Source organism: Rhamphochromis sp. 'chilingali', assembly GCF_963969265.1.
Source record: "Rhamphochromis sp. 'chilingali' genome assembly, chromosome: 1".
NCBI classification, from domain to species: domain Eukaryota; kingdom Metazoa; phylum Chordata; class Actinopteri; order Cichliformes; family Cichlidae; genus Rhamphochromis; species Rhamphochromis sp. 'chilingali'.
The window spans coordinates 51127938-51155913 of NC_137929.1; the positions used below are offsets into that span (position 1 = coordinate 51127938).

A 27976-nucleotide genomic window follows, 5' to 3' on the forward strand; every position below is an offset into this window, starting at 1 on the left:
CCTGTTGATTTCATCTGCCACCTCCTTAGTAAAGTTATTTGAACTACATCACTGTGGAGTACCATTCCTTCTGACCGAGGACGACTCAGTTGAAGCGTGATCGGCAATCAGTGCAAACATACATTACAATAAATATTCATTAAACATGCTGACAGTGAGGCAGAGGAGTGTTTCTTCTCCAGCCTGAACTTCACATTTTTGTATTGAAGGAGGAAATCCATCAGTTTCACTGCTTGATGTTTCCAAGCAGATCCTCCAGAGTCTGACAGCAGCAACTCTGACTGAAGACGTCTGTAAGAAATATTTCCTGTTTAGATCCTCTGATCTTCCACTCTCTGTTTTCTTGTTCTACACTTTCTTTATGTGAAAATGAGCTTGATAGATAAACTGGACATGGTCTTGAGCTGGGGTCAAAGTTCAAATTAGGCTCACTTCCTGTTATAGAAGATGATCTTGGTGCTGCTGGGCCCGAGTGTCTCCCGGTGGCTGTTGGTTTGAATCCAACCTGACTGAAGATCCAGTAAAAATAAAAAGTGTTTTTCTCATTTGCCTCTGGCTGTTTCTGATTTTAAAAAAACAGTTGAAAAGATTTTTTTTTAAAATCCAATTAAGTCTGATGGCAAGAATCGACATTATTTGTTTGTTTGTTTCTTACTTTTAATGTCTAAAAAAATGCACTAATAGAATTATGCAAAGAAAGCAGCGACAGCAGCAACGGACATGAAGGCGATGACAATGATGACCACAGAGACCCTGGTGATGTCAAAAAAGGAAAAAAGGTAAATGCACAAAAATGTCACCCAAACAGAAATAATGAGGAGAAGAGCTGGATTGTTATCTCACCGTTTCTTAGAGTTTTGTCCTGATGATCTTGCGTTTGGAGCGACGTCTCTGCCGTTGAGGTTTTAACGTGGTTTGGATCTAAAAGTCACGAAAAAAAAAATAAAATGAAACTGAAGGTTTGTAATGGTACAGAAAAAACACACAAAACTGTTTGGAACCACAAACATGACCGAAACAAATCTTCTCACCGACTACAAGTTCAACAACAGCAGCTTTCACTCTGCTCTGCAGCTTGGGGATGAAACATCTGTATCTGCCGTTGTCTTCCTCCGACACGTTCAGGATCTTCAGTGAAATGTTCCCGTGTTTCATGTCGTCCATGAACAGCTCCGTCCTCCTGAAGTACGAGGCCATCTTCATGTCGGGGACCTCCTTCCTGTCCCTGTACAGGTGAACGTACTCCACTCGGCTCAGCCGGTCCGACGGGTCGGGCTTCAGGTCGGGTTTGGACCACTCCACCGTCAGACCCTGGACATCGAACATGGGCTCCAGGTGACACGGCAGGATGACATCATCACCCGGAGCAGCAACGATTGGAAGATTTGAACCAATCACTAGAACCTCACCTGGAAACAGGCAGAAAATTAATTCTCCTGAACTCCTACAGAATTTCCACAGATCCTCAGATCGTCAGTGTATAACTCTATAAAGTTACACACAGAAGACCTGAACATCATGAACAGCCCCATGAGTCTTTGTGGTGTTACTGCAGAGGTGTTTCTGGGACTAAATTATTGAATGAAACAAGTCCTCCTCAATATGTTTCCAAAACCAACAGAGAACTCATGGGAGATTTGTTTCACCCTAAAGCCTTGTTTAGTTCTAATAAGTGATGCTGAGTCAGTGGAATTAAGGAGCCTGGGACCTGGTAAACCTCAGTTCAGAGTTCACATGAGCTGAGGTTGTGTATAAACCTCAGCTCATGTGTCCATAAGGACCCATATGATCACAGGGTGACAGTGACATTACACATCATCATAGGTCACAACACCACTGAAGGTTCAATATGTGGGACTCTGTCAGCTTTTATACGTGAAGAAACTGGAATACAAGCTCAATAAAGTCAGGTTCTGCCATTTCTATCTTTGAAAGACTTCAAGAAAATAAATTTCTCTGGCCCATAACACTCACTATACGTTTGAGAGATTTCAGACATAACCAATGAGTATTTCTTAGTTTTAGTGATTCCTCTTTAGAGAGACGGCCCTTTAGGGATTAACCATGCAAATAAACAGGTCGAGTTTCTGAGTTCTGTCAATTTCGTTGAACTTCTATTCTTTATCACCTCTTCAAAAACAAAAGCATCCATCAAGTTTTTGAAGGAAGCCACAAGTAACAAAACTGGTTTAACACATGAAAAAGTTGGATTACCTTCTTCAAAACTGTTCAACACTGCGGCTTTAATTTCATTAATTTGTTAATCAAATGCTCATGATAACCCTCCCAGGCCAGAGACATGTCAACCGTTAGACATGACAAGGAAAGGCAAAGGTTTTTTGTTTGTTTCAGCTCCAGTTTAAACAGAATCACCTTTGTCTTCTTCCATTTCTTCAGTCTTTGGGGTACTAAGAGTTACAAGACGAGATGAAGAAACAGCGAGAAGCAGAGAGCGTTTAAAACTACAAAACAGAGCTGTTTTCACATTTAACTCATAAGCTGTCTTTGTGGAGGATGTGTAGCACAGCAGGGTAGAAGCCTAACCGATTAACACAAATGGATGTCTGCGTATATCAGGCAATAACTGATTATTGGTGGTTATTCAAACATGATCTACATGGCAGATAAACAACAAAGTCACCAAAATCACCAGAGCTGCTTATATTTGGAAAGTCCAAATGTCATCTAAGCATTTAAAACAAATGAGTTGTTATTAAATGTCACAACGTCCTTTTGTTCAGTCACATCAATTCTGAGCTGATTAACTGATGAAATACTTTACAACAATTCTCCGTGACTCACTGACTGACTCATGGGACGGATACGTATTGAAGCCCGTTTGCAATAAAAAAAAAAAATCAAACAAACAAACAAAAACAACCCAAAAATCAAGTATCTAAAATCGAAATTTCGAGTTACTTTTCTCAACATTTCGAGAAAATAACTCGAGTTATAGATCCTTTTTTTCCTTAGTGGTGGTAACGGGCTTCCATAGATATGGGATGGGTGGATGGATACGGCCAGATGCGGCTTCTAAGTCTCTCTTTTTTTTCAGCGGACGGTTTTAACGTTTACCGGGAGATCTCCACACCTGTCAGATGTTGGTGCCAAACAGCAAAGTATAGCACGTGTCTTCTATTACACTTTAATCACGCGCGGCCCTGCAGTATTAACAGAGACACCACGTTCACACTCACACTTTCAGCCTGTTCAGTGTTGTCCGTTATAATTAATCCTCTGTGAGCGCTTAAACGGGGTAAAGCCGCTCATCGCAAAGGAGAGCCTGCTTAAATCATCTCGTTGAAACTTCTTTCCGTGTCAAAGTAACTCACTGATAACTGTCATCACTCACAGCGACACGGAGAAGAAGAACACACAGCTGTGAGCTGACAGTAACGTTTACCTCCAGCCAGAGTCCACACGCTGAAAGCCGAGCACAGAATAGAAGTCCACAGTCCACAATAGAAGACAGACATGGTGCACAGAACACGGAGTCCGTGGATTAATTAATCAAACCTGAGGTTGTCTGTGCTCCTGCCTCGATCTCACTGGATGTATGTATGAATGACCTGTTAGTCTTCAAATATTCAGATACGGTAACGAGCAATGTTCCCTCTAAGCTGCGCGCGTGCGCAATTGCTCACTGCTGCTGGCACGGTCTCTGCGCACAGAAAATCTGCGTTGCGCAAAAAAAAAAATCTAACCTGAATTGAAATTAATATTAAAACTTTAACAATTCTGTTTTGCAGTGCTAGTCAGTAAGTGACTGGCTGCTTAGAACGATGCCACCTTATCCTAGTCCAGCCAATAATGCGATGGTTGAGATGTGAGAGATTTGCGACGTTTAGCGCAAATCTTGTGTAGTTAGTGTGTAGTGTAGTCAATAGTTTAGTTGTGTGTGTCAGAACAAGGAGGCGACTGCTGAATACTGCTTTTCATTTTTCAATCTATACCGGTACACATACCAGCCAAACAATTTGCGTTATGGAACAGAATGATTTCGGGATTTATATGGAAGGGCCGTAAACCCAGAGTTAGATAAATAACATTGCAACTACCTAAGGAACGGGGTGGACTTTCCCTCCCAAACTTAGAAAGCTATTTTAAAGCAGCACAATTAAGATACTTAATTTATTGGTGTGATCCTTTGTATGAAGCAAAATGGAAATATTTAGATGTGACACAATTAAAATCACCACTACAGACAATATTAGCAGATAAAAAATTATATTTGGAACAGAAAAATAATTTAAACGAATGGACTAAAACTCCTTTAAAGATATGGTTTGATGAATGCAAAAGCCTTAAATCAGCAGCTGGAATTAAACTCAGATGGGTCACACAGGCACTGCCTGAGGTTTTAAATGACTATAAAGGAAGTACAACAACACTTGTGGTCTTTTTAGATAGTGTTGACCATCAACTCTGCAAGTGAATTTATTTTACAACTGTCATTTGAACACTGAGATTGGGGAGCTTACTCGAGTCCCTGAAACAGAACACTGGACATGTTTCACATGCGTCATGCTGAGTCACTGGTGAGTCAATGTGGAAATTAGAGGAAGCGATGTTTGTGCTTCTTTAGTTCAGTCTCATGTTTCAGATCACTTGGTAAAACCATAAAGTCAGCTGACTACAGAGGCGAGGGTGTGGATTTTTTTAAAATGATACATGTGGAACTAAATGTAAATCTGAAGTAACTGAAGTGCAGCTTTAATGCAAAACACATATCACATAAGTGTTGGGAGTTAGAGATTTTCATGCTGAGTCATTCTGTCTTCCTTGCTGTCACTTGGGATTTTTATTTGTCCAGTAGAGCAGGAAATCTTCTTTCTTCATCTTTTTGATTCTGGGTGGAGCAGGTGGATGTTTTCTCCTCTCTGTGTAGAAACCAGAGAGAGAGAGTCAGGAGCAGAGAAGCTGCAGATCAGACTGTAAAGATGAATGTTGAGGAGGAAGAAGCTGATGTGTTGTGATGATGTGACGGCATGTTGTCCGAGGTGCTCACAGTATAAATGTGGGAGTAGAAGGATGAGAGCAGCCTGATGTGAGCAGAGAGGAAGCTGCAGGTCAGCACTGCTGTTTTACTACATGTTACTGATCTGAGGGAAGAACTTCAGCATTTTCACGAAAACCACAGTGTTCAGTATAAAAACCTGTGTCACGGTTAATGTAGTGTCATTAAATGTGTCGATTCTGTGTTTGGACGACTTCACAAGAAGTCTGACTAAGTAGAAATGGAAAGTTTCCTTCTTGAAGGAGATGAACTTTGAGCTCTACTGGTCAGATTTACACCAGCATAGCAGGAAAAAAGACTCTGACTGGAGGCTTGATAACATCAGGTGTGTCATCAAACCTGTGACACAAACAGCTTTTCTGCAGGTCAGCCAGCAGATGGCAGCGTTCTCTTAAAGAAAAGCTGCATTTGAACTGCATACACTATGTTGATGATTGACGTCAGGTTTATAAGGTGCAAACAATAAACAAAGTAAAGGCTCCATTAATATAAATATAGGTTCTCATTGTCAAATGTAACCATGTTACGAGGTAAACAGTGACTTAACATCAAATAGAGGCAAAAAAGAAAACAGTGTCTAAACGTGCTTGAACTTTTTACTTTCACACTCATATTTACAGACGATTTCACACATTCACATATATCACTGTAACTTTACACTCACTGCAGTAACAAATACATCCATCCAAAATTCTTAAATATAAATATTCTTATAAATAAATATCTGAGGTAATAAAAAAATAAAATATAAAAATAACAAAATAAAGATCCTGAGCTGGCTAACAGCTGCAAACACATCTGTTTAACTGTGAACCAAAGGAGCTCTGTCATGTTACAGAGCAGGAATAAAGAAGAGTTGGACACAAACATCCTCTGATTTTAGCTCCGTAACTGCAGCAGAAACTACAGTCAGGAGGATTTCTGTCAGTCTGCACAAAGTTTGTAGCTTTAAATGACAAAAAGAGGAAGTTAAGCTTGAGTTCTGCATCAGGATCAAACTGCTTCTTTAAATAAATAACTAGAAACAGCCTGAACATCGAGTCCTGACCAGCAGGAAGTTTCAATTACATTTAATAAATTAACTGTGGCTTTAAAAATGAAGACCAATAAATATCTGAAGTTTCAATCACCTTGTATAAGGTGCTCACAGTCCTGTCATATAAAACTAGCTTTCATAAATAAACACTTTCAGCATCACAATAAGTGACTCTGTTTAAATTACAGCTGCATTAAACATCATTCACAGCAGGTCATTAACACAGTGCAGTAAAGTAATCAGCTTATAACCTGTTTTTGTAACTTCTTCTGTGTCTCCCACACAGTTTTCAGATGAGGGTTTATTTCCATCTTTCCACCTGAGCTGTGTCACAAACGTTCATGGAAATTTCCTTTAATGCTGTGAAATCCTTCCAGTCCTGCTGTTTGGGAATAATTCACTTCAGTCCAGAACAGTGATGATGATCATTTCTTTTACAACATTTTCTTTGTGTGAAAATGAGCTCGATAAATAAACCGGACGAGGCTCGAGTCTTCAGCTGGGGTCAAAGTTCAAAGTGTGTTCTTTGCTAAACCAGAGTAGAAAAGTAGTATAGAAGAACTAGTCCATTTATTCCTTTGAGCAAGCAGCTAGACTGGTAGTGGTTGTTTTTCTGTATCATCATCCTCTGGATGCTTCTGTTGAAAAAAGTAGAATAATGAGTCAGTCTGACGACACAAGAAGCAACAACATGTTTGTGTTTGTTTGTTTCTTACTTTCAGTGTCTGGTGAAAAATGTGTCTGGAGAAATATGCAGCAAAACCAGCGAGAGCCAAAACTAATAATAAGGTGACGACAACGATGACCACAGCGACGCTGGATCGACCTGCTGATGTAGAAAAGACAAGAAGGTCACCACAAATACACAAAACCCCAAACAGGGATGATGCAGAGAAGAGTTGGACTGTGTTCTCACCATTTGTTGGAGTCGTGTCCTGAGGATCTGGAGTTTGCAGCGGCGTCTCTGTCGTTGAGGTTTTAGCAAAGTTTGAATCTAAAAGACAAAACAGTCAAAATCTGTTATTAAAATTAGGCTGAAAGTTTGTATTGGGGACAAAAACAACTTTGAGTTTGGAACCACAAACATCAACAAAACAAATCTTCTCACCGACTACAAGTTCAACAACAGCAGCTTTCACTCTGCTCCGCAGCTTGGGGATGAAACATCTGTATCTGCCGTTGTCTTCCTCCGACACGTTCAGGATCTTCAGTGAAATGTTCCCGTGTTTCATGTCGTCCATGAACAGCTCCGTCCTCCTGAAGTACGAGGCCATCTTCATGTCGGGGACCTCCTTCCTGTCCCTGTACAGGTGAACGTACTCCACTCGGCTCAGCCGGTCCGACGGGTCGGGCTTCAGGTCGGGTTTGGACCACTCCACCGTCAGACCCTGGACATCGAACGTGGGCTCCAGGTGACACGGCAGGATGACATCATCACCTGGAGCAGCGATGATTGGAAGATTTGAACCAATCACCACAACCTCACCTGGAAACAGACGGAAAATTAAGCCTCCTGAACTGCCACCACTATAGACTGAAGACCTGAAAATCAGTAACAGCCCCATCAGTCTCTGTGCTGTTACTTTAGTGTCTCTTAATATACACTACAAAATTTCAGCCATAACCAGTGTGCAGTTGTTGTCAGTGATGGCTGTTTGTTGTTCTGTTACAGACTGACTGAGCCTCGTATGTTCTGTCTGTGGTACTGAAATTCTAACATTTTTAAGTTTTACATAAACAACTTGATTTAATTTGACATCTTTTATTTCATTACTATCATACAGAGCGACTGCTTTGTGTTTACACTGATTCATGCTGATCTTTTGATAATTTGAAACTGATTTGAAACTGATTATTTAACTGCTCCAAATAAAGAAAAATAAGATAAGTTCGGGTTTAATAACCAACTAATTTCATTTATTAAAAATTTTAAACTACAAATCCAGAGGAAACTACAAAACACGCACAGACACCTGATTGGACGAACGAGCCACGTGGGCAGTCAGACGTAATTCCTGATGGGGTCATGATGGCGGGTTGTCAAGCTAATGTGTTTTTATAGAAAACACATTAGCTTGTGGAAACACATGCAGTCAGCAGCAGCATGTGCGGACTGAATCTGCATCACTCCGGATCAATAAACAGTGTTTTAGTTTCGGCTCACCGGACGTTGTGTTTTGTAACTCTGCTCTTTCTCTCCTCTGACAAACACACGGCTCTCATAAACCTGACATGCTCGCAGACTGCTCGGTGAATCACCGCCATCGTGTCCGTTATAAACAAACCTCACACAGTCAGAACCTGCCTGACAATCTTCTCGTTTTAAGCTTCTTCCGGTTTTAAAGTAACTCACTGACAGCTGTCACACTGTTAGTGACGGACAACACAGCACAGCTGATAACAGTCATTTCAGCTTATTCACATCCGCCAGTTTTTCATTAAAATTCACTGTAATCTGCACTAACACGCAGCTAGAAGCTGGACACGTCGGCTTACCTTGTACGGGAGTCCAGACGGACAAAGCCGAGCACAGGAGAAAAGTCCAGAGTGAGAAAAAGTTAGAGTCCTTAAAGTAGAAGTTGTTCAGAGACATGATCGATGATTAAAAGTTCCGTTTTCTGACTGAAGCGCGTTTTTTGGAAAGCTGCAGTCCGATCAGTCCCTGCCTGCTTCGAGCGAATTGAATGAATGAGTTGCGAGGCTCACTCGCTGTTTAAAAATAACTCTAAGTCTCCGCCTACGGAGCGGTGTAACTGAGCCCTAGATGGTTATGAAGTCCCGTGATGTGATTACGCAGGGGAAACCCCACAGTGAAACCTGTCTGTCGCGCTTTGTCGCATCACCGAAATTACTCTGTACTTGGATCATTTCTATAGAAACTCCGAGTCTCAGTTTGTAACTAGTCCGCTCCGTCTCACTTTCTGTTCAGTTTGAAGCCTCAGACATTGTAATGTGTCTCACTGAGCAAAAATAAAAACAAGCCGACCTGTCAGGTGAAGTAAGCGAGTCTGAACTTTCATAATAGAAAAACAAAAACGTGCTGTGTCATTAATGACTCAGCAGTATGTAGCACAGCATCCACAGACTAACTTGGATATATGACTGTTTTAATCAATCCAATAATCTGTTAGATACAGAAGGTGAGTTTGATCATTTCTCTGTGAGATCAAAGCTGCAGCAAAGATTCAACGCTGTTTACAATGTTGTGATGATGTAACATCCTCCACCTGCCAGTATAAATGCTCAGACATGTCAGTGCAGAGAACAATGGAAGCTCTGCTGGTTAAACTGGTGCTGGCAGCACTGCACTGCTCCTTATATGCTATTAGTCAATACAGATATTGTACAGCTATCACATCACTGCTAATAACAACCATAATTATAGTTATAATAATATATCTGTATTTACAAATTACAGACTAAAGAGGAGTAATAATATATAAATGATGAATTAAGCACATTTTAATTTATGCTTAATAGTGTGGCATTAATATATAAAGTGCTCCCATTATTTTTAATATATCTAAAATAAAATCAGGACTCGTACTTCTGAGTTTCTCTGACATTAATTAAATGGATGAATTCACAATAACAACATTGATTAGCTCCACAGAAGCTCCAACAATACGAACATCCTGACTTCCTTGACTGGAAGCAGATGACATGTGCTAGCAACAGCAAAGCTCAATAGGAATGAAGTCTCACTCTCACTTCCTCTTCCAGCACACGCGTTTAGCACAGAATGGACGTAGCTCTGCTGAGAACTAATCTCACTGCAGGCGGCCTGGACAATCCTGGATTATTATAGAGAAATCAACTTCAGTGGGTTTTTACTGTAACACATGCACTGCTTTACCTGTCTGTGACATTTGCCTTCTATACAATAATAAGTGACAATAATCAAAAGAAATAAAACTAGCAGTGAAACCAATGAATATTAAATGTTTTTAAACAATAAAAACAAAGTTGAAATAAGAAAATTTGCTCTGGAAATGAAAAACTCTGAAATAAAGGAAACTAATTCAGAAAAAAAATCTCCAAAAGTTGATTCTGTTCATCTGGACGTAGCGCTACGTTTTACCTTCCTGGATGATTGAGGATGCATCAAGACCAGAAAAAAATAGTTTTATTATAACTTATTATAACTTTGTGCTGAAGCGGAGCGACAGCGCTGCATCTGCTAGACTGTAAATCCTGCTTAAGACAACACGTTTGTATAAAATGTTAGTAAACGTTTCTCTTATCAGTTCAGCAGTTTTTTCTAACAGGAACTTCTCTGATTTAAAACCAACAGACGTGATTTAAAAGAGGCAGTCAGCTTACATCTGAAACCACTGAGTCAAAGTTTGGTTTATTGGTGGAAGTTTGACAAAAAGCCTCATAACTTATGATGAAACTATGATTCCTATAAGTGTGGCGCGTATTATGATCATACAGAGCGCTCTGTAAAATTATTAAAAATTTTATGTCTCATTTGACCTCTGCCCTCTCCTTCAAGCTCAACAGACTGATCTGAAGGTCTCTTCAGTATTTAATATTGAATAATGTTACATTTTCTGGTTTTACTGTCCAGTAAAGAAACATTGGGGAAAAGAAACAACGATAAAATCAGCTGTGTTTTATATATATATTTAATTTAAATTAATAATACATGTTATTTGACTTTCAGTTGATGTTTTCACTGAGCTGAATACGCCTGTAGTGCATTTAAATATCCCTGGAACACAAAGAATTTAGAAAAACTACAAACACAGAACTTTCATTCAGTGAAACAACAAACAGGCATTAACTAATGAACAATACACAACAATGACAATGAAACACAAGTGATGTAATGAATCACTGACGGCACAACAAAGTTTATACAGACGAGCAAAAGAAAGTGAACGATGAGTCAGTCTGATTGCACAAGCAGCAGCAACATACTTACTCTTACTTTTAGAGTGAAAGAAATGATGCAGAGAAAAGTTGGACTGTTTTCTTAATTCCTTCTTTACAAAAAGGTAACATTTGACCTATTTTCATTGGCTAATTCTGACCAATCACACAGGTGGACCAAAAATCCTCTGCTGAGTGACCTCTGAACCTAGAAGAACCTTAACTGTGCACTGCTGTGGATGCTGTTTGCTGTAACAATGACATGATGTGTGAGTCTGTAGTTTTGGTTATAGTGAACCTGCCTCCTGTTTATGAGATATTTGTAGCAGAAGTCAGAGGGAATAAAAAAGGGGGAAAAAAAAGCGTATTTGCCATGAGGTTTGAGTGTTTAGCAGTATAAATATAATCTTTATGCCGGATCAGTGTGTGAGTACTGGGCTAAAGTGAGGATGACGTCACTTCTTGCGAAACGTCTGTTTTGAGCTTTCTATCCCTGATATTCTAGCTTCACCTGATTTGAACCAAAATTTTTACATTTGGATTCAGGTTAAAAAATGGTCACGAAAAGCGTTTCAACATCTGATCAGTTTGAGAAGAATCAGCTGTAATGTTCAGCATGTTTCCAGCAACGGATGTGTTTCATCAGTGGACTGATTCTTATTTAACAGACTCCTGGAGACTCAGAGCACTTTACACAACATTCATCCAGTCACACATAAACTTCTTCTATACTCGAGTGCTTTTATCTTTCTAACATTCTCACTCTGATGGATGCATCAGGGTTAGTGTCTTGCAGGATATTTAGGACATTTATTTTAGCAGTATAAATTATTCTTTATGGCAGCTCAGTATGTGAGTAATGGGCTAAAGTGAGGATGATGTCACTTTTTGCAGCAAATAATGTTTTCTGCTGAAAGTGGAACAAACGAGCAGACAGAGCTGGAAACTGCTCCGGTTTCAGTTTCTCCTCGTTGGCACAGAGGAGGCTTTTATTGAGGTATTTTAAAGAGTTTACAGCACAGTGTGCAGCTCGCTCTCTCTCTCTCTATCCCTCTCTGCTGATAAGAGTGAATGGAGCTCACCCACCTGTCTCTGTCTTTCTTACTTTCTCACATCTTTCTGCCAATCAAAACAGGTATTTATATTTTATTTATATATTTGCACAATATCCGATTGATTATTTGATTTCACTTTTGATACCAGTGTTAAAGGGATTGTCTAATCCACATTGTTCTTTACAATCCACAGCACTAATAATAATGGCCTCTGCATTTCTATCCTTCTGTCTAACATTCTCACTCTGATGGCTGCATCAGGTGTTTTGCTCAAAGATATTTGGCGTGCAGATTTAAGGAGCCAAGGATCAAATCACCACCCTTTCATTTTGGTAGAGGACCTGCTCTACAGCCACCTCATATGGAGAACACAGAGGAACTTGGAATTTGAATATCCAGGAAAGGTCATAGGTCATGCATTGCTCATTTTCACATTTTGTTTGCTGACCTCGGCTCTCTGTTCTTAAACTGGAGTGTTTTAAAGTAAAGTGAACATCTTCACTGACAACAAACCTGCTGTAATTAGAAATGGCATCTCCATTTTTAAATAATCAAAAATGAAAAACACTGGCACATAAAAACATGACAACAACACCTGGATCAATACTGTGAGATTATTACACTGTCGTATGTTACATCATACCGCTAATCAAAGAATTGTTGAATCATTATACGGCTGATTAAAGATTGAAATCATTATGTAGTTTTAAGTTGCATTATACTCCTGATTTAGAAGAAGGTGAAGATTGTTAGATTTATTCACCTGATTTGTACATTATTATTATTATTATTACATTATTACATCATACTGCTGATTTATAAAGAGAATACTGTTTGCAGGGAATCATGGCCTTGCTTTTCTGATTGTAGAAGCGTCTCCCTCACATTAGCCAGGAGCAGAAAAACAGGGAGCCGAGGTTGTAACTTAGACTCACTGAGAGATAGAAAGAATGTGGATGTTTAGGTTTTATGACTAGGTGGGGACCATTACCATGACGGGACATTACCGCCACACAGGAAGTGAAACCTCACACTTTGTTGTAAAGCAACGACCCAGAAAAACAGTTCAGTCTGAAACTGGTCATGAACTCATGATCTCAGGTCAGGCGATAGCTCTCAGTGGATCTGTCACTGGGAGTGTCAGTTGTTTCTTCTGCTGGGAGAACCATGTAAGCAAACACAGATAACACTTTTATGATGGGTGTTGGTTTTCGAGATCTGTGACCCAGATTCATTGTTTGCTTTACTTCCAGCAGCACTTTCATGATTCCTTCTGACTTATTACTGAAACACACTTATGTGGATTTACACAGATAGGTCCAGCTGTTGTGTAACACGTGAACTGTTCTGTATTGCAGATAAAGTGAACCCTGCTGTCTCGTACACTGACATTACCGCCACACAGGAAGTGAAACCTCGTACTTTCAGAGGTAAGAACATAAAAACTCACTCAGATACTCACAGTTCTCTCTTTGATCGCAGGCTTTCCTTATTTCCTTGATGACATCATCATTGTTTATAAATAGGAGTTACCTGGTGATGTAACGGGAGTTTCAGGGCGGTGTTTGCTCTTCATACTTTCACTCTCACTATCACAGGAAGACAGTCTCAGTCCTATCAATGACTTTATTTGGATTGTTATTGGCACAGACACTGACTCGCTAACCCTGCTGTTATCTCAGAGGGCTGTGCTACCCTGGATCACCACCAAGTCATTGGTTCAGGTATGTGGACGACACCTGGGTGACAATCAAATCTCAGGACGTACCACAATTCACAGCAACTAGCTGGACGAACACATCAGATACACCAGGGAGGATATGAAGGCAGGTTGCCCTTCTTAGACTGTGAAATTTCCACCAGTAATGGGGGACATTTAAAAGCTGATGTGCCAGGTTTCCCCAACATTATAAAGCGTTTACAAGAAACCTGCAGTCAGCTGAGAACGAAGAAATCACTTGGATGAGTGACGAAATGTTTCTCACACTGAAAACGTTCAGATGAACAAAATCAACAACTCACTTTTCTATTCAACGTTCAAGACTCAAACAGACACGTTTTGTTGTAACATTTGACTTGATTAACAAAAGACAGAAAGAAAGTTTCGTCATATCCTGATTCTGTTTCAGGCTCGGTCCGATCAGAGCTGTGTTTCAGGAAAAGCAGCTGATAAACATCGCGATTCACTCAGAAATATAACATGGTTAATCGTTAAAATAGAAAAGCAACTCTGGTTAAAATCTGCAGGGTCATGGTTTCACTCACTCACCTCCTCCAACCGCAGCGTGTCACATGTCAGTATTGTGTACCGAGAAAAAAGGAAGCTCTGCTCATTAGAATGATTTTTATACATTTACAATAAAAACCAGGGCTCGTTCCTCTGTGTTTCTGTGCCGTGAATCAAACACACGATGTCCCCACTACAACAACACAGAGTAACAAACGAACTTCTGCGACCGTCAGAACAAGCTGCAAACACACGCTCAAGTAATCGCAGATGACCATAACATTGCTGCAGACACATTAAGGAGAAGAGATAAGAGATAAGCAGAAGCGAATGGATGGATGGATGTGTTGATCATACTTATTGATAGTCTATAATAAGTAAGTAAGTAAGTAAAATTTTATTTATTGTCCAGGTGGGAGAGGTGAAGCACAGTGGAAATGTCATCCTCGGTCAACCTGTTTGGCCGGTATGCAAACTGCAGCGGATCCAGTGAGCGGGGGAGGTTGTTCTTCACATGTGCCGTGACAAGTCTCTCAAAGCACTTCATAATGATGGGGGTCAGGGCGATGGGTTGGTAGTCGTTCAGGCAGGATACTGAGGATGCACTGGGATGATGGTGGTGGACTTGAAACACGCTGGGGCGATCACCTGGCTCAGCAATGAGTTGAAAATGTCTGTGAAGACATCACTCAGCTGATCAGAGCAGTTTCTCAGTACGCGACCTGGGATGTTGTCTGGTCCAGCAGCTTTCCGTGGGTTGACCTTGATGAAAGCTCTTCTCACATCGGCTGCAGGCAGAGAAATGGTCTGGTTGGTGGTGGGGGGCGTGTCTTTCTTTGCTTGTGTGTTGTTCAGTCAATCAAACCATGTGTAGAACTTGGTTTGAGTGTGAACTGCACTGAAGGAGAAAGATGACGTTGAAGAACAAGATTAAGATCTGAATATTTGTTTTTTTTCCTATTGAGGCCTGTGAGAAGCAGGATAATTAATTAAAATGATAGGACCTAATGAAGTTAAAGCGAGTATCAGAAGGTGATTTAAGTGAAAATAGCACAGTTGTAGGTGGTAAATGGGCTTCTTATTGAGTTGAAGCCTTTATGTTCATGGCCTGAGTGACACACCAATTTGTGACCACTCAGCGCTTATAAATCAGACAGGGGCGAGGTGGAGGTCAGCTGGAGGTTAAAATGCTGCTACTGTCACACACACAGTTGTCAAATCAGCCATTCAGCAGTGTCGACCTGTCTCACCATCAAACATGTTTGAGGGAGCAGAGAGAGTTTTATCTCCGACTTTATCTCACAGGAAATTTCAACACTTGAGCGTTGGCTGGTGTTTTGCATCTAAGTCAAATACATGAGAGGACTTCAGAGGACGACTGAGGGGCCAACATACACTTAGAAATGTTCATGCTAATCGTAAGGATAAGGCCTTTACTCAGCTTTCAGCTGTGCTCTAACGCAGCTGGTGGGTTGTTTTTTTTTAACCTTTTTTTGAGAAGTAACACATCTCAATGCACCACCGCCTCCAGAGCGCTGGCATCCACCTGAGGGTTGAGTGCTGCATGAAATCAAGAGCAGCGAGCACGGGAGCTCTGCAGAGGAGAACTTTGGCAGTGGTGTTTGAGTATTTGATAGCAGCCACAGCTAACAGCTTGTCAAGAGATGCATTCTAAGACACTTCTTCAGCTGAGAATCAGAGTGGAGAAACACACAGTTTTACTTGTATACAAGGGCAGCACAGAGCACTCGCACTGAGTGAGGACTCTGAGACTCGCACTGAGAGACTGCCCTGGTCTTTATTTATAGATCAGTGGGTGTTTGTTCCCTACATTGGAATGTGGAGGTGTATATGTGTGTGTGTGTGTGTGTGTGTGTGTGTGTGTGTGTGTGTGTGTGTGTGTGTGTGTGTGTGTGTGTGTGTGTGTGTGTCAAAGTGTGACCCCATAAACGACTTCCCTTAACCTGCTGGTCTGGAAAATCCAACACTTCATCTATATGTAAAAAAGGGCCTTTAGACTAAATGTCATGGTCCTGGGCCATGTTGGCCCAGTATTCTTAGTTTTCTTGTATGTTTGTATTTTGTTCCCTATTTAGGCCATGTTTCCTGAGTTGCCCTGTTGTATTGTTCCCTAAGTGTTTTCCCTTCGTGGCTTTTACCCCCTGTGTGCCCCTCTGTGTATCTGTGAGCCCTCGTCTCTCCTTATGTTTTATTCCATGTTTCCCCTGCCCGTTATGTCTAAGTTCTCCCCGTGCTCTCCCTCCCCCCTGTGTGCCCTCTGTGTATTTATGAGCCCTCGTCTCCCTTTGTGGTTGTTCCATGTTTCCCCAGCCCGTTATGTCTGTGTTTTCCCCGTGCTCTCTCTCCTCCTGTCTGAACCTCTGTACTTCCTGTTTGACTCTGCCCGTCTCCCGTCAGTGTTATGTTCAACCCGCCCTGTCTCGTTATGGTTATCTGTGTCAGCTGTGTTCCCCGTGTGTTCCCACTTTCCTCGTTAACCCTCTGTGTATTTCTGTCTGCGTCTCCCTCTGTTCGGCGTCGCGTTCTCCCTCATGTTGTGTGTGTTCCTCCCTGTGTCTCTTGGCGAGCTTTGTATTTAGTTTTGGGTCCTCCTCCTGCCTGCCACACAGCGATCCATGACACTAAAAGTGATATAGCTACGTTAATCCTACCGTAAAACAATAAGACAAGGTATGACCTTTCCCATGCTCCTAGGATGTGGGGGTGAACGCCAGAACACTCTGGAATGTTACAGACCTCCTAGGATGAGACATTCTTTCAATGCCACCAACTATATACTTCTAAACACAAATGATTACATGCAGCATTCTACCATATGCAAACTTATACCATTAAAAGATTATACTGACTACTAAGTACAATTTTCCATTGACATAGCTGAAGCTGGATAAAAACTGGACAACTTTAGCTTTCACTGCTACACAAAAGGATCATGTTTTAAACAAACTGCAATGCTAGCTCAAATTTCATCTGACCGTTTGTGTTAAAGTTTAAAGTCCACAACGGTCAGTGCAGGGAAGCAAAGCAGACTTTAAACTGAAGCGTGATAGGAAAATGTATTCAAACTTTCCGGTGAACAGAGCTCTTTAAAGCCTCAAGTTGTTCTGATTTGATGCTGTGAAAAGAAAACTGAAATAAATTTAGATGTGCCAAATAATCACATGTAAAATGCTAAAAGCACATCAACAACAACTGTTAATATGTTCACACATTAGATGGACTGTACAGTTGATTTAGTCTGTCAGCAATAATACACCAAGGGGTCATTTTGTACTGTGGAACTGCTGCGTAAACACAGTGCCTGCTTTGATCTTTCATTGTACTCGTAACAACAGAAAAACAGATGGACCATCTGGTGCGTGGACGGTTGGTGAAATTTAATCTTGAGTTCATTTAGACAAAACTGCTTCTTTGGAGCCTCCTGTTTGCAGCATAGTAGCTGAGTTTCCTTTAAATCAGCAGAATGTTCTTCTGGAAAATGTTTAAATTAGTGCTGTCAGTGTTCATCACGTTCATCGCGTTAATACGACGTTAACGGCATATCCACATTAACATGGCCAACCCGACGTGATTAAAAAAATTTTAACATGCTCAACCCATCTGATTAGTGAGATGCTTGGCTACAAGTTGAACAGCCACAAGGGGCAGTACCCTCCATGGAGAAGGAGGCTAGAGGACAAGATCAAAGTAGCACGGAGGGAGGTTAGCCAACTAACGGAGTTGCAGAAAGGTGCGACAAAGAAGGTGCATAAGAAATACAGCAAACTGTTCATGCCTGAGGCCTTGGAAACTGCCAAGCAAAGACTCACAGCCTTGGCCAGCCGCTTGAGGAGGTACACCAGAGAGATAGAAGGCAGGAGAATAAACCAGCTGTTCTCCACAGAACCAGCAAAGGTGTACTCTCAGTGGCAAGGGAACAATAAGAGAACAGCACCACCAAGGCTGGAGACGGAGCAATACTGGAAGGGCATATGGGAGAAGGACGCAACCCATAACGGCAATGCTCAGTGGCTAGTGGATCTGAGGGCAGACCACAGCAACCTCCCTGAACAGGGTCCAGTAACCATCACAGTGGCAGATATCCAAGAAAGGGTCTCCAGTATGAAGAGTTGGACAGCACCAGGGCCCGACATGGTTCACGCCTACTGGCTAAAGAAGCTGACTGCACTCCACGAGCGCCTGGCAGCACAAATGAACCAGCTGCTAGTTAACGAGAGACACCCGGAATGGCTAACCGAAGGTCGGACGGTCCTGATCCCCAAGGACCCCAAGAAGGGACCGGTCCCCTCCAACTACCGACCAATAACCTGCCTCAGTACTACATGGAAGCTCCTGTCAGGCATCATATCGGCTAAGATGAACAGGCACATGGGTCAATACATGAGCGGGACACAGAAAGGAATTGGCAAAAATACCAGAGGCGCAAAACACCAGCTACTGGTAGACAGAACAGTCAGCCGAGACTGCAAGACCAGACTGACCAACCTGTGCACTGCCTGGATTGATTACAAGAAGGCCTATGACTCAATGCCCCACAGCTGGATACTGGAATGCTTAGAATTCTACAAGATCAATGGGACCCTAAGAGCCTTCATCAGGAACTCAATGGGGATGTGGCGTACAACACTAGAGGCCAACTCCAAGCCCATAGCACAAGTCACCATCAAGTGCGGGATCTACCAAGGAGATGCTCTGTCCCCACTGCTGTTCTGCATAGGCCTGAACCCCCTCAGTCAGATCATTAACAAGACTGGCTACGGATACCGACTACGGAACGGAGCAGTTGTCAGCCACCTCCTGTACATGGATGACATCAAGCTGTATGCCAAGAGTGAACGAGACATCGATTCACTGATCCACACTACCAGGCTATACAGCAATGACATTCGAATGTCGTTCGGACTGGAGAAGTGTAGTCGGATGGTAACAAAGAGAGGGAAAGTAGTCAGAACTGAGGGGATTGAACTACCAGAAGGCAACATTGCAGACATAGAGGACAGTTACAAGTACCTGGGGATCCCGCAGGCGAATGGGAACCATGAAGAGGCTGCTAGAAAAGCTGCAACCACCAAGTAACTGCAGAGGGTCAGGCAAGTCCTGAGGAGTCAGCTGAATGGTAAGAACAAGATCCGGGCCATCAACACGTACGCCCTGCCCGTGATCAGGTACCCTGCTGGGGTAATAGGCTGGCCAAAGGAGGAGATAGAAGCCACTGACATAAAGACAAGAAAGCTCCTTACCATGCATGGAGGGTTTCACCCCAAGTCCAGCACCCTGAGGCTGTACGCTAAGCGGAAGGAAGGGGGCCTGGTGAGTGTCAGCACCACAGTCCAGGATGAGACAAGGAACATCCAAGAATACATTGGGAAGATGGCCCCAACTGACCGAGTGCTCAGTGAATACCTCAGGCAGCAGAAACCCAAGAAAGAGGAGGGAGACGAGGAACCATCATGGAAGGACAGGCCCCTGCACGGTATGTACCACCGGCAGATAGAGGAGGTGGCTGATATCCAGAAATCCTACCAGTGGCTGGACAAAGCTGGACTGAAAGACAGCACAGAGGCACTAATCATGGCAGCACAAGAACAAGCTCTGAGCACAAGATCCATAGAGGCTGGGGTCTATCACACCAGGCAAGACCCCAGGTGCAGGCTGTGTAAAGATGCCCCTGAGACAATCCAGCACATAACAGCAGGGTGCAAGATGCTAGCAGGCAAGGCATACATGGAACGCCATAACCAAGTGGCTGGCATAGTGTACAGGAACATCTGTGCCAAGTATAACCTGGAAGTCCCGAGGTCAAAATGGGAGATGCCCCCGAGGGTGGTGGAGAATGACCGAGCTAAGATCCTGTGGGACTTCCAGATAGACGGACAAAATGGTGGTGGCTAACCAACCGGACATAGTGGTGGTAGACAAACAGAAGAAGACGGCCGTAGTGATCGATGTAGCGGTTCCGAATGACAGCAATATCAGGAAGAAGGAACACGAGAAGCTGGAGAAATACCAAGGGCTCAGAGAAGAGCTCGAGAGGATGTGGAGGGTGAAGGTAACGGTGGTCCCCGTGGTAATCGGAGCACTAGGTGCGGTGACTCCCAAGCTAGGCGAGTGGCTCCAGCAGATCCCGGGAACAACATCGAAAATCTCTGTCCAGAAGAGCGCAGTCCTGGGAACAGCTAAGATACTGCGCAGGACCCTCAAGTTCCCAGGCCTCTGGTAGAGGACCCGAGCTTGAAGGATAAACCGCCCGCAGGGGCGTGCTGGGTGTTTTATATATACAGTGGGCCAAAAAAGTATTTAGTCAGCCACCGATTGTGCAAGTTCCCCCACCTAAAATGATGACAGAGGTACACTTCAACTGTGAGAGACAAAATGTGAAAAAAAAAAAAATCCATGAATCCACATGGTAGGATTTGTAAAGAATTTATTCGTAAATCAGGGTGGAAAATAAGTATTTGGTCAATAACAAAAATACAACTCAATACTTTGTAACATAACCTTTGTTGGCAATAACAGAGGTCAAATGTTTACTATAGGTCTTTACCAGGTTTGCACACACAGTAGCTGGTATTTTGGCCCATTCCTCCATGCAGATCTTCTCGAGAGCAGTGATGTTTTGGGGCTGTCGCCGAGCAACACGGACTTTCAACTCCCGCCACAGCTTTTCTATGGGGTTGAGGTCTAGAGACTGGCTAGGCCACTCCAGGACTTTCAAATGCTTCTTACGGAGCCACTCCTTTGTTGCCCGGGCGGTGTGTTTTGGATCATTGTCATGTTGGAAGACCCAGCCTCGTTTCATCTTCAAAGTTCTCACTGATGGAAGGAGGTTTTGGCTCAAAACCTCACGATACATGGCCCCATTCATTCTGTCCTTAACACGGATCAGTCGTCCTGTCCCCTTGGCAGAAAAACAGCCCCATAGCATGATGTTTCCACCCCCATGCTTCACAGTAGGTATGGTGTTCTTGGGATGCAACTCAGTATTCTTCTTCCTCCAAACACGACGAGTTGAGTTTATACCAAAAAGTTCTACTTTGGTTTCATCTGACCACATGACATTCTCCCAATCCTCTGCTGTATCATCCATGTGCTCTCTGGCAAACTTCAGACGGGCCTGGACATGCACTGGCTTCAGCAGCGGAACACGTCTGGCACTGCGGGATTTGATTCCCTGCCGTTGTAGTGTGTTACTGATGGTGACCTTTGTTACTTTGGTCCCAGCTCTCTGCAGGTCATTCACCAGGTCCCCCCGTGTGGTTCTGGGATCTTTGCTCACCGTTCTCATGATCATTTTGACCCCACGGGATGAGATCTTGCGTGGAGCCCCAGATCGAGGGAGATTATCAGTGGTCTTGTATGTCTTCCATTTTCTGATGATTGCTCCCACAGTTGATTTTTTCACACCAAGCTGCTTGCCTATTGTAGATTCACTCTTCCCAGTCTGGTGCAGGTCTACAATACTTTTCTTGGTGTCCTTCGAAAGCTCTTTGGTCTTGGCCATGGCGGCGTTTGGAGTCTGACTGTTTGAGGCTGTGGACAGGTGTCTTTTATACAGATGATGGGTTCAAACAGGTGCCATTTATACAGGTAACGAGTGGGGGACAGAAAAGCTTCTTACAGAAGACGTTACAGGTCTGTGAGAGCCAGAGATCTTCCTTGTTTGAGGTGACCAAATACTTATTTTCCACCCTAATTTACGAATAAATTCTTTACAAATCCTACCATGTGGGTTCATGGATTTTTCTTTCACATTCTGTCTCTCACAGTTGAAGTGTACCTCTGGTGCAAATTACTGACCTCTGTCATCATTTTAAGTGGGGGAACTTGCACAATCGGTGGCTGACTAAATACTTTTTTGCCCCACTGTATATATAAATATATAAATAAAGCTGTATAATACCAGTAGGTCAGCTCTAATAGTAATTTGGTATGGCTTCGCGGGCCAAATGTAATTAGGCTAAATAAAGTTACTGTTGTAGGCCAAACACTGTCATTAGTTTCATGTTGTTCTTTGTACAGTTGTAAATCACCTGAATGGTTTCAGAGGTGGAACATTTACTCTCTGCAGATTGTTTTATTTTGAAAAAAATGATTCTCTGTGCTTTTCCTGTGGCCTACTCATCTTGATCCTGCAACGTCTGTTTCAGAGCTCAGCAGAGAAGATTCAGAATCACACTTTGGCACATTCAAGCAGCGCCTTTAAATATTATCTGAGCCTAAATATAACACAGCAGGTTTATTGCTGGAGAGTCTAGTTCAAAAGTCATGAACAAACTGTGTCACGCAATAACTATCTGCATTCTTCACTTGGAGACACTATTGTGCCGTAGGTTCTGAAACAATAGGAGTTCTTTATGAGACTAGTTCATTCCTTTTCATGAGCAATCAGAGGGAACGCCTTCCTTATTCAGCAAGGAAAGTAAACGCTGAACAAACAGCGACAGAGCTCGTTCCTCTGGTCTTAGTAGATCTATGCTCTCTTCCAGTCTAATCTTTCTGGAGTCAAAAAGGAATAAGACGACCACGCTGGGACCACAAATGTGTCACTATACAACTCAAATGTCCCAAAAAAGAAAGAATCGCAGGACAAACATGCAGCCTACCTGTGGCGTACATAACATAGCCCTATGATGATTTAAATATATTTGATCAAATGTGAAAAACATTCACTTATAATTTATTCTATGACCATGTAAAACCATTACAGCAGTTAAACTCTGTCTTCACTGCTGTCTTATAACTATCATTCATAATAATCAGTATTAATTAAGCATTAACAGTTAGAACACAAAACAAAAGTGGCAGCTCAGGTGGATCACATGAGCTTTGATTTCAGTCTTACTGCCCACTCAAAGTGTTTCTAACCACAAATCAGATTTTGTCTTCATGCAACACTTTAATCTGAGCACTTCAAGCACTTTAGTTTTCTCACAATTTAGAATAACTAATGAACTCAAGAAGCACGTTTCTCAACCAGCAACCTCTTTGCTGTGAGGCAACAGTACTAACCACTAACACACATGGACCATCATGCTGACCATTTACTGTTTAGTAAAGAACATTTTGGGGAAAGAAACAACAGTAAGATGAGCTCTCTTATTGTATTAAAATGAATATCCATATGCATATTACTTCAGCTGAATACGCCTGTAGTGCATTTAAATATCCCTGAAACACAACACATGTTCAAAAAATTCAAACACAGAACTTTCATTCAGTGCCACAACAAAAAGAGTTTGACTGCAAAAGAAACAGAAAATAAATAAAAACAATAAATGAATAAAATACAATAGTAATAAAACACAAGTTATGTAATGAGATCACTGATGGCACAACAAAGTTTATACAGACGAGCAAAAGCAAAAAAAGGCAACTTCACACATCAAAGACGAACAAAACAATAAATCAGTCTGAAGTCAGTCTGACAGCACAACATGTCCGTGTTTGTCTGCGTCAGACTTGCTTTGAGTTCCTGATGAAGGCGTTGAGAAAAATATGCAGCAAGAGCAGCGACAACCGAGGTGGAAATTATCAGGAACAGGTTGACCCTGGACAGACCTGCTGATGTAAAATTTAAAAAAATAAAATAAAACCCACACACACACACACACACACACACACACACACACAACCCAAGATTACCACAAAAACTTATACAAACTGAAACGATGCAGAGACAAGTTGGACTGGTTTCTCACCGATTCTCACTGTTTCAACGTGCTGTTGCAGTTTGGAGGGTTCAGCTGCATCTCAGAGCTGCAAAGTTTTAGTGTAGATTAAATTTTAGAAGAGTCAATATGATGATCTCAGCTGGGCCTGACTGTCTCCCTGTGGTTGCAGGTTTGAACTCCCAACCTGACTGAAGATCCAGCAAAGATAAAAAAAAAAAAACACCTCAGTTTCATTAACACCAATGTTCCTTTGAGCAAGGCAGCTAGACTGGTAATGTTTTTTTTTGTGTCTCATCATCCTCTGGATGCTTCTGTTGAAAGAAGTAGAATAATGAGTCAGTCTGATGGTACAAGAAGCAACAACATGTTTGTTTCTTTCTTTCTTACAGTTCGATTCTGATGTTGGCAGGAAAAATGTACAGCAAGACCAGCAACAGCTATAACGATTATAAAAGCGATGACAGTAACGACCACAGGAACCCTGGATCGACCTGCGGAAATAGAAAAACAAAAACAACAAGGTCACCACAAAAACCCAAACAGGAATGATGCAGAGTAAAGTTGGACTGTTTTCTCACCATTTGCTGGAGTCGTGTCCTGATGATCTAGAGTTAGCAGCGACGTCTCTGTCGTCGAGGTTTTAGCAAAGTTTGGATCTAGAAAACCACAAAAATCAGTTGAGACATAATCAGTTGATAAAAATATAAGACGTAAGAAACAGAGTGGTGAAATGTCTTTAAATGACATTCAGTTAATTTTAAGTCAATAAAAAGGTTAACAGGATGTCAACATGAATTTCTTTTTAAATTATTGTCACATTTTAAGCAGTTCACACAGTGATGGCACAAACTTGCAGTCACACAACAACAAGCTGATCTTTTTCTTACAGATCAAACAGATCTTTGAGTCTTTGTACAGTTTGTTTACTGAAGATCCAAATAAACTCAAACTTGTGCCCAGCTATTGTTTAATCATCAAAGACAAACACGAAAGAAACGATTAAATGCCCCAAATTACCATCGCATTCAAGAACATGAAGATGAGTGGATGTTTAACCCTCAGTACAGCTGTGGAAACTATCAAAGAGACAAAACTCTTCTTTTTTTAGATTGTTAACAAAAAGAAGGCAAGTGTTTGACACAATGTTAGATTTATAAGTACATTCTTATCTCAGGTTCCAGACTAAGATCACAGTGATCACATGTGTATAAATGAATTGTCTTACCAGAGACGGTGAGTCTGCAGCTGTTGTAGCCGCGGCCATAACCTGTGTCCACCTCACACAGGTACAGACCTGAGTCCTCAGTCCTGAGTCTGGACAGCTGGAGTCTGATTCGTCCTTCTCTGAGGGCGTCTTTGTCACTCTGGACTCGTCCTGAAAACTTTTTGTCCTGATCCTCTGAGAACTCGACACCATCATAAAGATGATAAAAAGTCCAGTATTTATGGCCATTATTCAGGATACAGAAGACCTTCAGTGCTGAGAGGGACGTGTCTGGTTTGGTGGTGAACGTCCACTCCAGTGTGATGTTGTGGTTCTCCTCTGCCTGATAGGAGCTCTGTGTCACATCCACTACAAATGATCCTGTTGAGGAGACAGAGAGGAGCAGACACACAACTTTATACAACATCAGAAGTTTCCAACATTTTGTGTCCAATGCACTAAATACATCCTCCTGCTTGGCAGCAACATCTTACAAGATCCAGTGATCCACTGTCTCTCCTCTGCACACGTCTAAACCATCTCAGGTTTGCCTCTCTAACTTCATCTTCAAACCTGAGCCGTCCCTCAGACTCATTTCTGATCTTTTCCATTCTGATCACATCAAATGAAAATCTGAGCTTCTTCAGCTCTGCCTCCTGTTTCTTGTCAGCAACACCATCTCCAAACCATAAAGCATAGGAGGTTTTAACATTGGATTTGCATTTACTTCTTATACAGCACTTTTGTACTCGAACATTCACACTTCGATGGATGCATCGGAGAGCAACTCAAGGTTAATATCGTGTCCAAGAATATCTGGCATATTTTGCAGATTCTACTTGCAATTGATCGAGGACCTGCTCTACCTCCTGAGCTACAGCCAGCCCACCTGGAGAGCACAGAGGAACTTGGAATTTTAATATCCAGCTAAGTTTCATAATTTTCCATTGCTTGTCTCTGCATTTTGTTTGCTGATCGCTGCTCTCCTGCCTGGTTCTGAAGGAGTTTCTTCCTGTTAAAATGGAGTTTTTCCTTCCGAAAACCATATTTACCTTTAACTGAACCCAAGTGGAGGATGAGAGTCGATAGTGGGACCATGAAGAAAGGCATGACATCCATGATGACGTCTTCTTAACAGTCTGTGAAGATCAAAAGCTGCTTCTTCTTCATTTTCACATTCAGGCTGCAGATGGAAAAAATAAATAAACAAAAACTTACGTTTCAAGACACAGACATGCTTCAAATTACATTACACTTTTATTTAACTGTATATTTGACTATTTTTGGGATAAAGAAAATAAAATAAAAAATAAAATAAAAACAGGTCCCCGACATGAAGATGGCCTCGTACTTCAGGAGGACGGAGCTGTTCATGGACGACATGAAACACGGGAACATTTCACTGAAGATCCTGAACGTGTCGGAGGAAGACAACGGCAGATACAGATGTTTCATCCCCAAGCTGCAGAGCAGAGTGAAAGCTGCTGTTGTTGAACTTGTAGTCTGCAGAGGTATGAAAATGCGCAGGAAAATCTGACGTGTATGGCAAACTTCACCGACGATATTTAGGGAGGAATAAACACACATCAGCCTTCGGCCATGTTGATGAACGCATACGCCCCCTAGAGCGCACTGACTTTATTAACAGCCACACAAATGGAAACCACACATCAAACATAAATGAACCATTTGCCTGTCTCCATAATTGAGCATTTTCTCTTCTTATGTCAACATAGTCGGTGAGAAGATTTGTTTTGTTGATGTTTGTGGTTCCAAACTCAAAGTTGTTTTTTTCCCAATACAAACTTTCAGCCTAATTTTAATAACAGATTTTGACTGTTTTGTCTTTTAGATTCAAACTTTGCTAAAACCTCAACGACAGAGACGCCGCTGCAAACTCCAGATCCTCAGGACACGACTCCAACAAATGGTGAGAAAACAGTCCAACTCTTCTCTGCATCATCCCTGTTTGGAGTTTTTGTTGTGACCTTCTTGTCTTTGAGATCAGATCGACCTAGGGTCGCTGTGATCGTCACTGCCAATGCCTAATTATCAGTTAAAAGCTTGTACGTTTAGTAAAGCAATCACTTTATAAAAACACAATATTCGGTGAGCTGTAGTAACTGTCTTTCTCCCCTCTGACAAACACACGACTTATAACCGCGTCGTAGACCTGCTCGGTGAATCACCGCCATCGTGTCCGTTATAAACAAACCTCACACAGTCAGAACCTGTCTGACTATCTTCTCGTTTTAAGCTTCTTCCGGTTTTAAAGTAACTCACTGACAGCTGTCACACTGTTAGTGACGGACAACACAGCACAGCTGATAACAGTCATTTCAGCTTATTCACATCCGCCAGTTTTTCATTAAAATTCACTGTAATCTGCACTAACACGCAGCTAGAAGCTGGACACGTCGGCTTACCTTGTACAGGAGTCCAGACGGACAAAGCCGAGCACAGGAGAAAAGTCCAGAGTGAGAAGAAGGAAGAGTCCTTAAAGTAGAAGTTGTTCAGAGACATGATCGATGATTAAAAGTTCCGTTTTCTGACTGAAGCGAGTTTTTTTTTTTTTTTTTGGGGGGGGAAATCTGTAGTCTGATCAGTCCCTGCCTGCTTCGCTCTGAATGAGTGAATGAGCCGTGAGGATCTCCCTTTTTAGATAACAGTCTCCGCCTCCTGCAATCTGGGTGGGGTTAACTGAGCCCTGGAGTGTTGCTCTTGTTATGAAGTCCCATGACCTGACGACGTTAACGGAAATCTCAATGTGACGTTTGCGTGCCGGTCGCGCTTTAACGCATCACAAAAATTACTCTGTACTTGGATCATTTCTATAGAAACTCCGAGTCTCAGTTTGTAACTAGTCC

The 27976-nt window shown here is 42.0% G+C and overlaps 2 protein-coding genes across 2 annotated transcripts; both read right to left on the reverse strand.

Annotated features, from left to right (window-relative positions):
* Nucleotides 1-646: 646 nt before the first annotated feature.
* LOC308402201 (myelin-oligodendrocyte glycoprotein-like) lies at nt 647-27679 on the reverse strand. The gene is made up of 4 exons (XM_080890887.1): nt 27536-27679; nt 1032-1409; nt 844-921; nt 647-753 (listed from the first exon to the last, which is right to left on the reverse strand). Exons 1-4 carry the CDS (start codon nt 27630-27632, stop codon nt 665-667), a joined length of 642 nt encoding a protein of 213 aa, XP_080747013.1. The 5' UTR covers nt 27633-27679; the 3' UTR covers nt 647-664.
* LOC308400216 (myelin-oligodendrocyte glycoprotein-like) lies at nt 5605-8646 on the reverse strand (the record flags this gene model as incomplete). The annotated part of the gene is made up of 4 exons (XM_080887772.1): nt 5605-6691; nt 6770-7047; nt 7162-7539; nt 8550-8646. 4 exons carry the CDS (start codon nt 8644-8646, stop codon nt 6644-6646), a joined length of 801 nt encoding a protein of 266 aa, XP_080743898.1. The 3' UTR covers nt 5605-6643.
* Nucleotides 27680-27976: the final 297 nt, after the last annotated feature.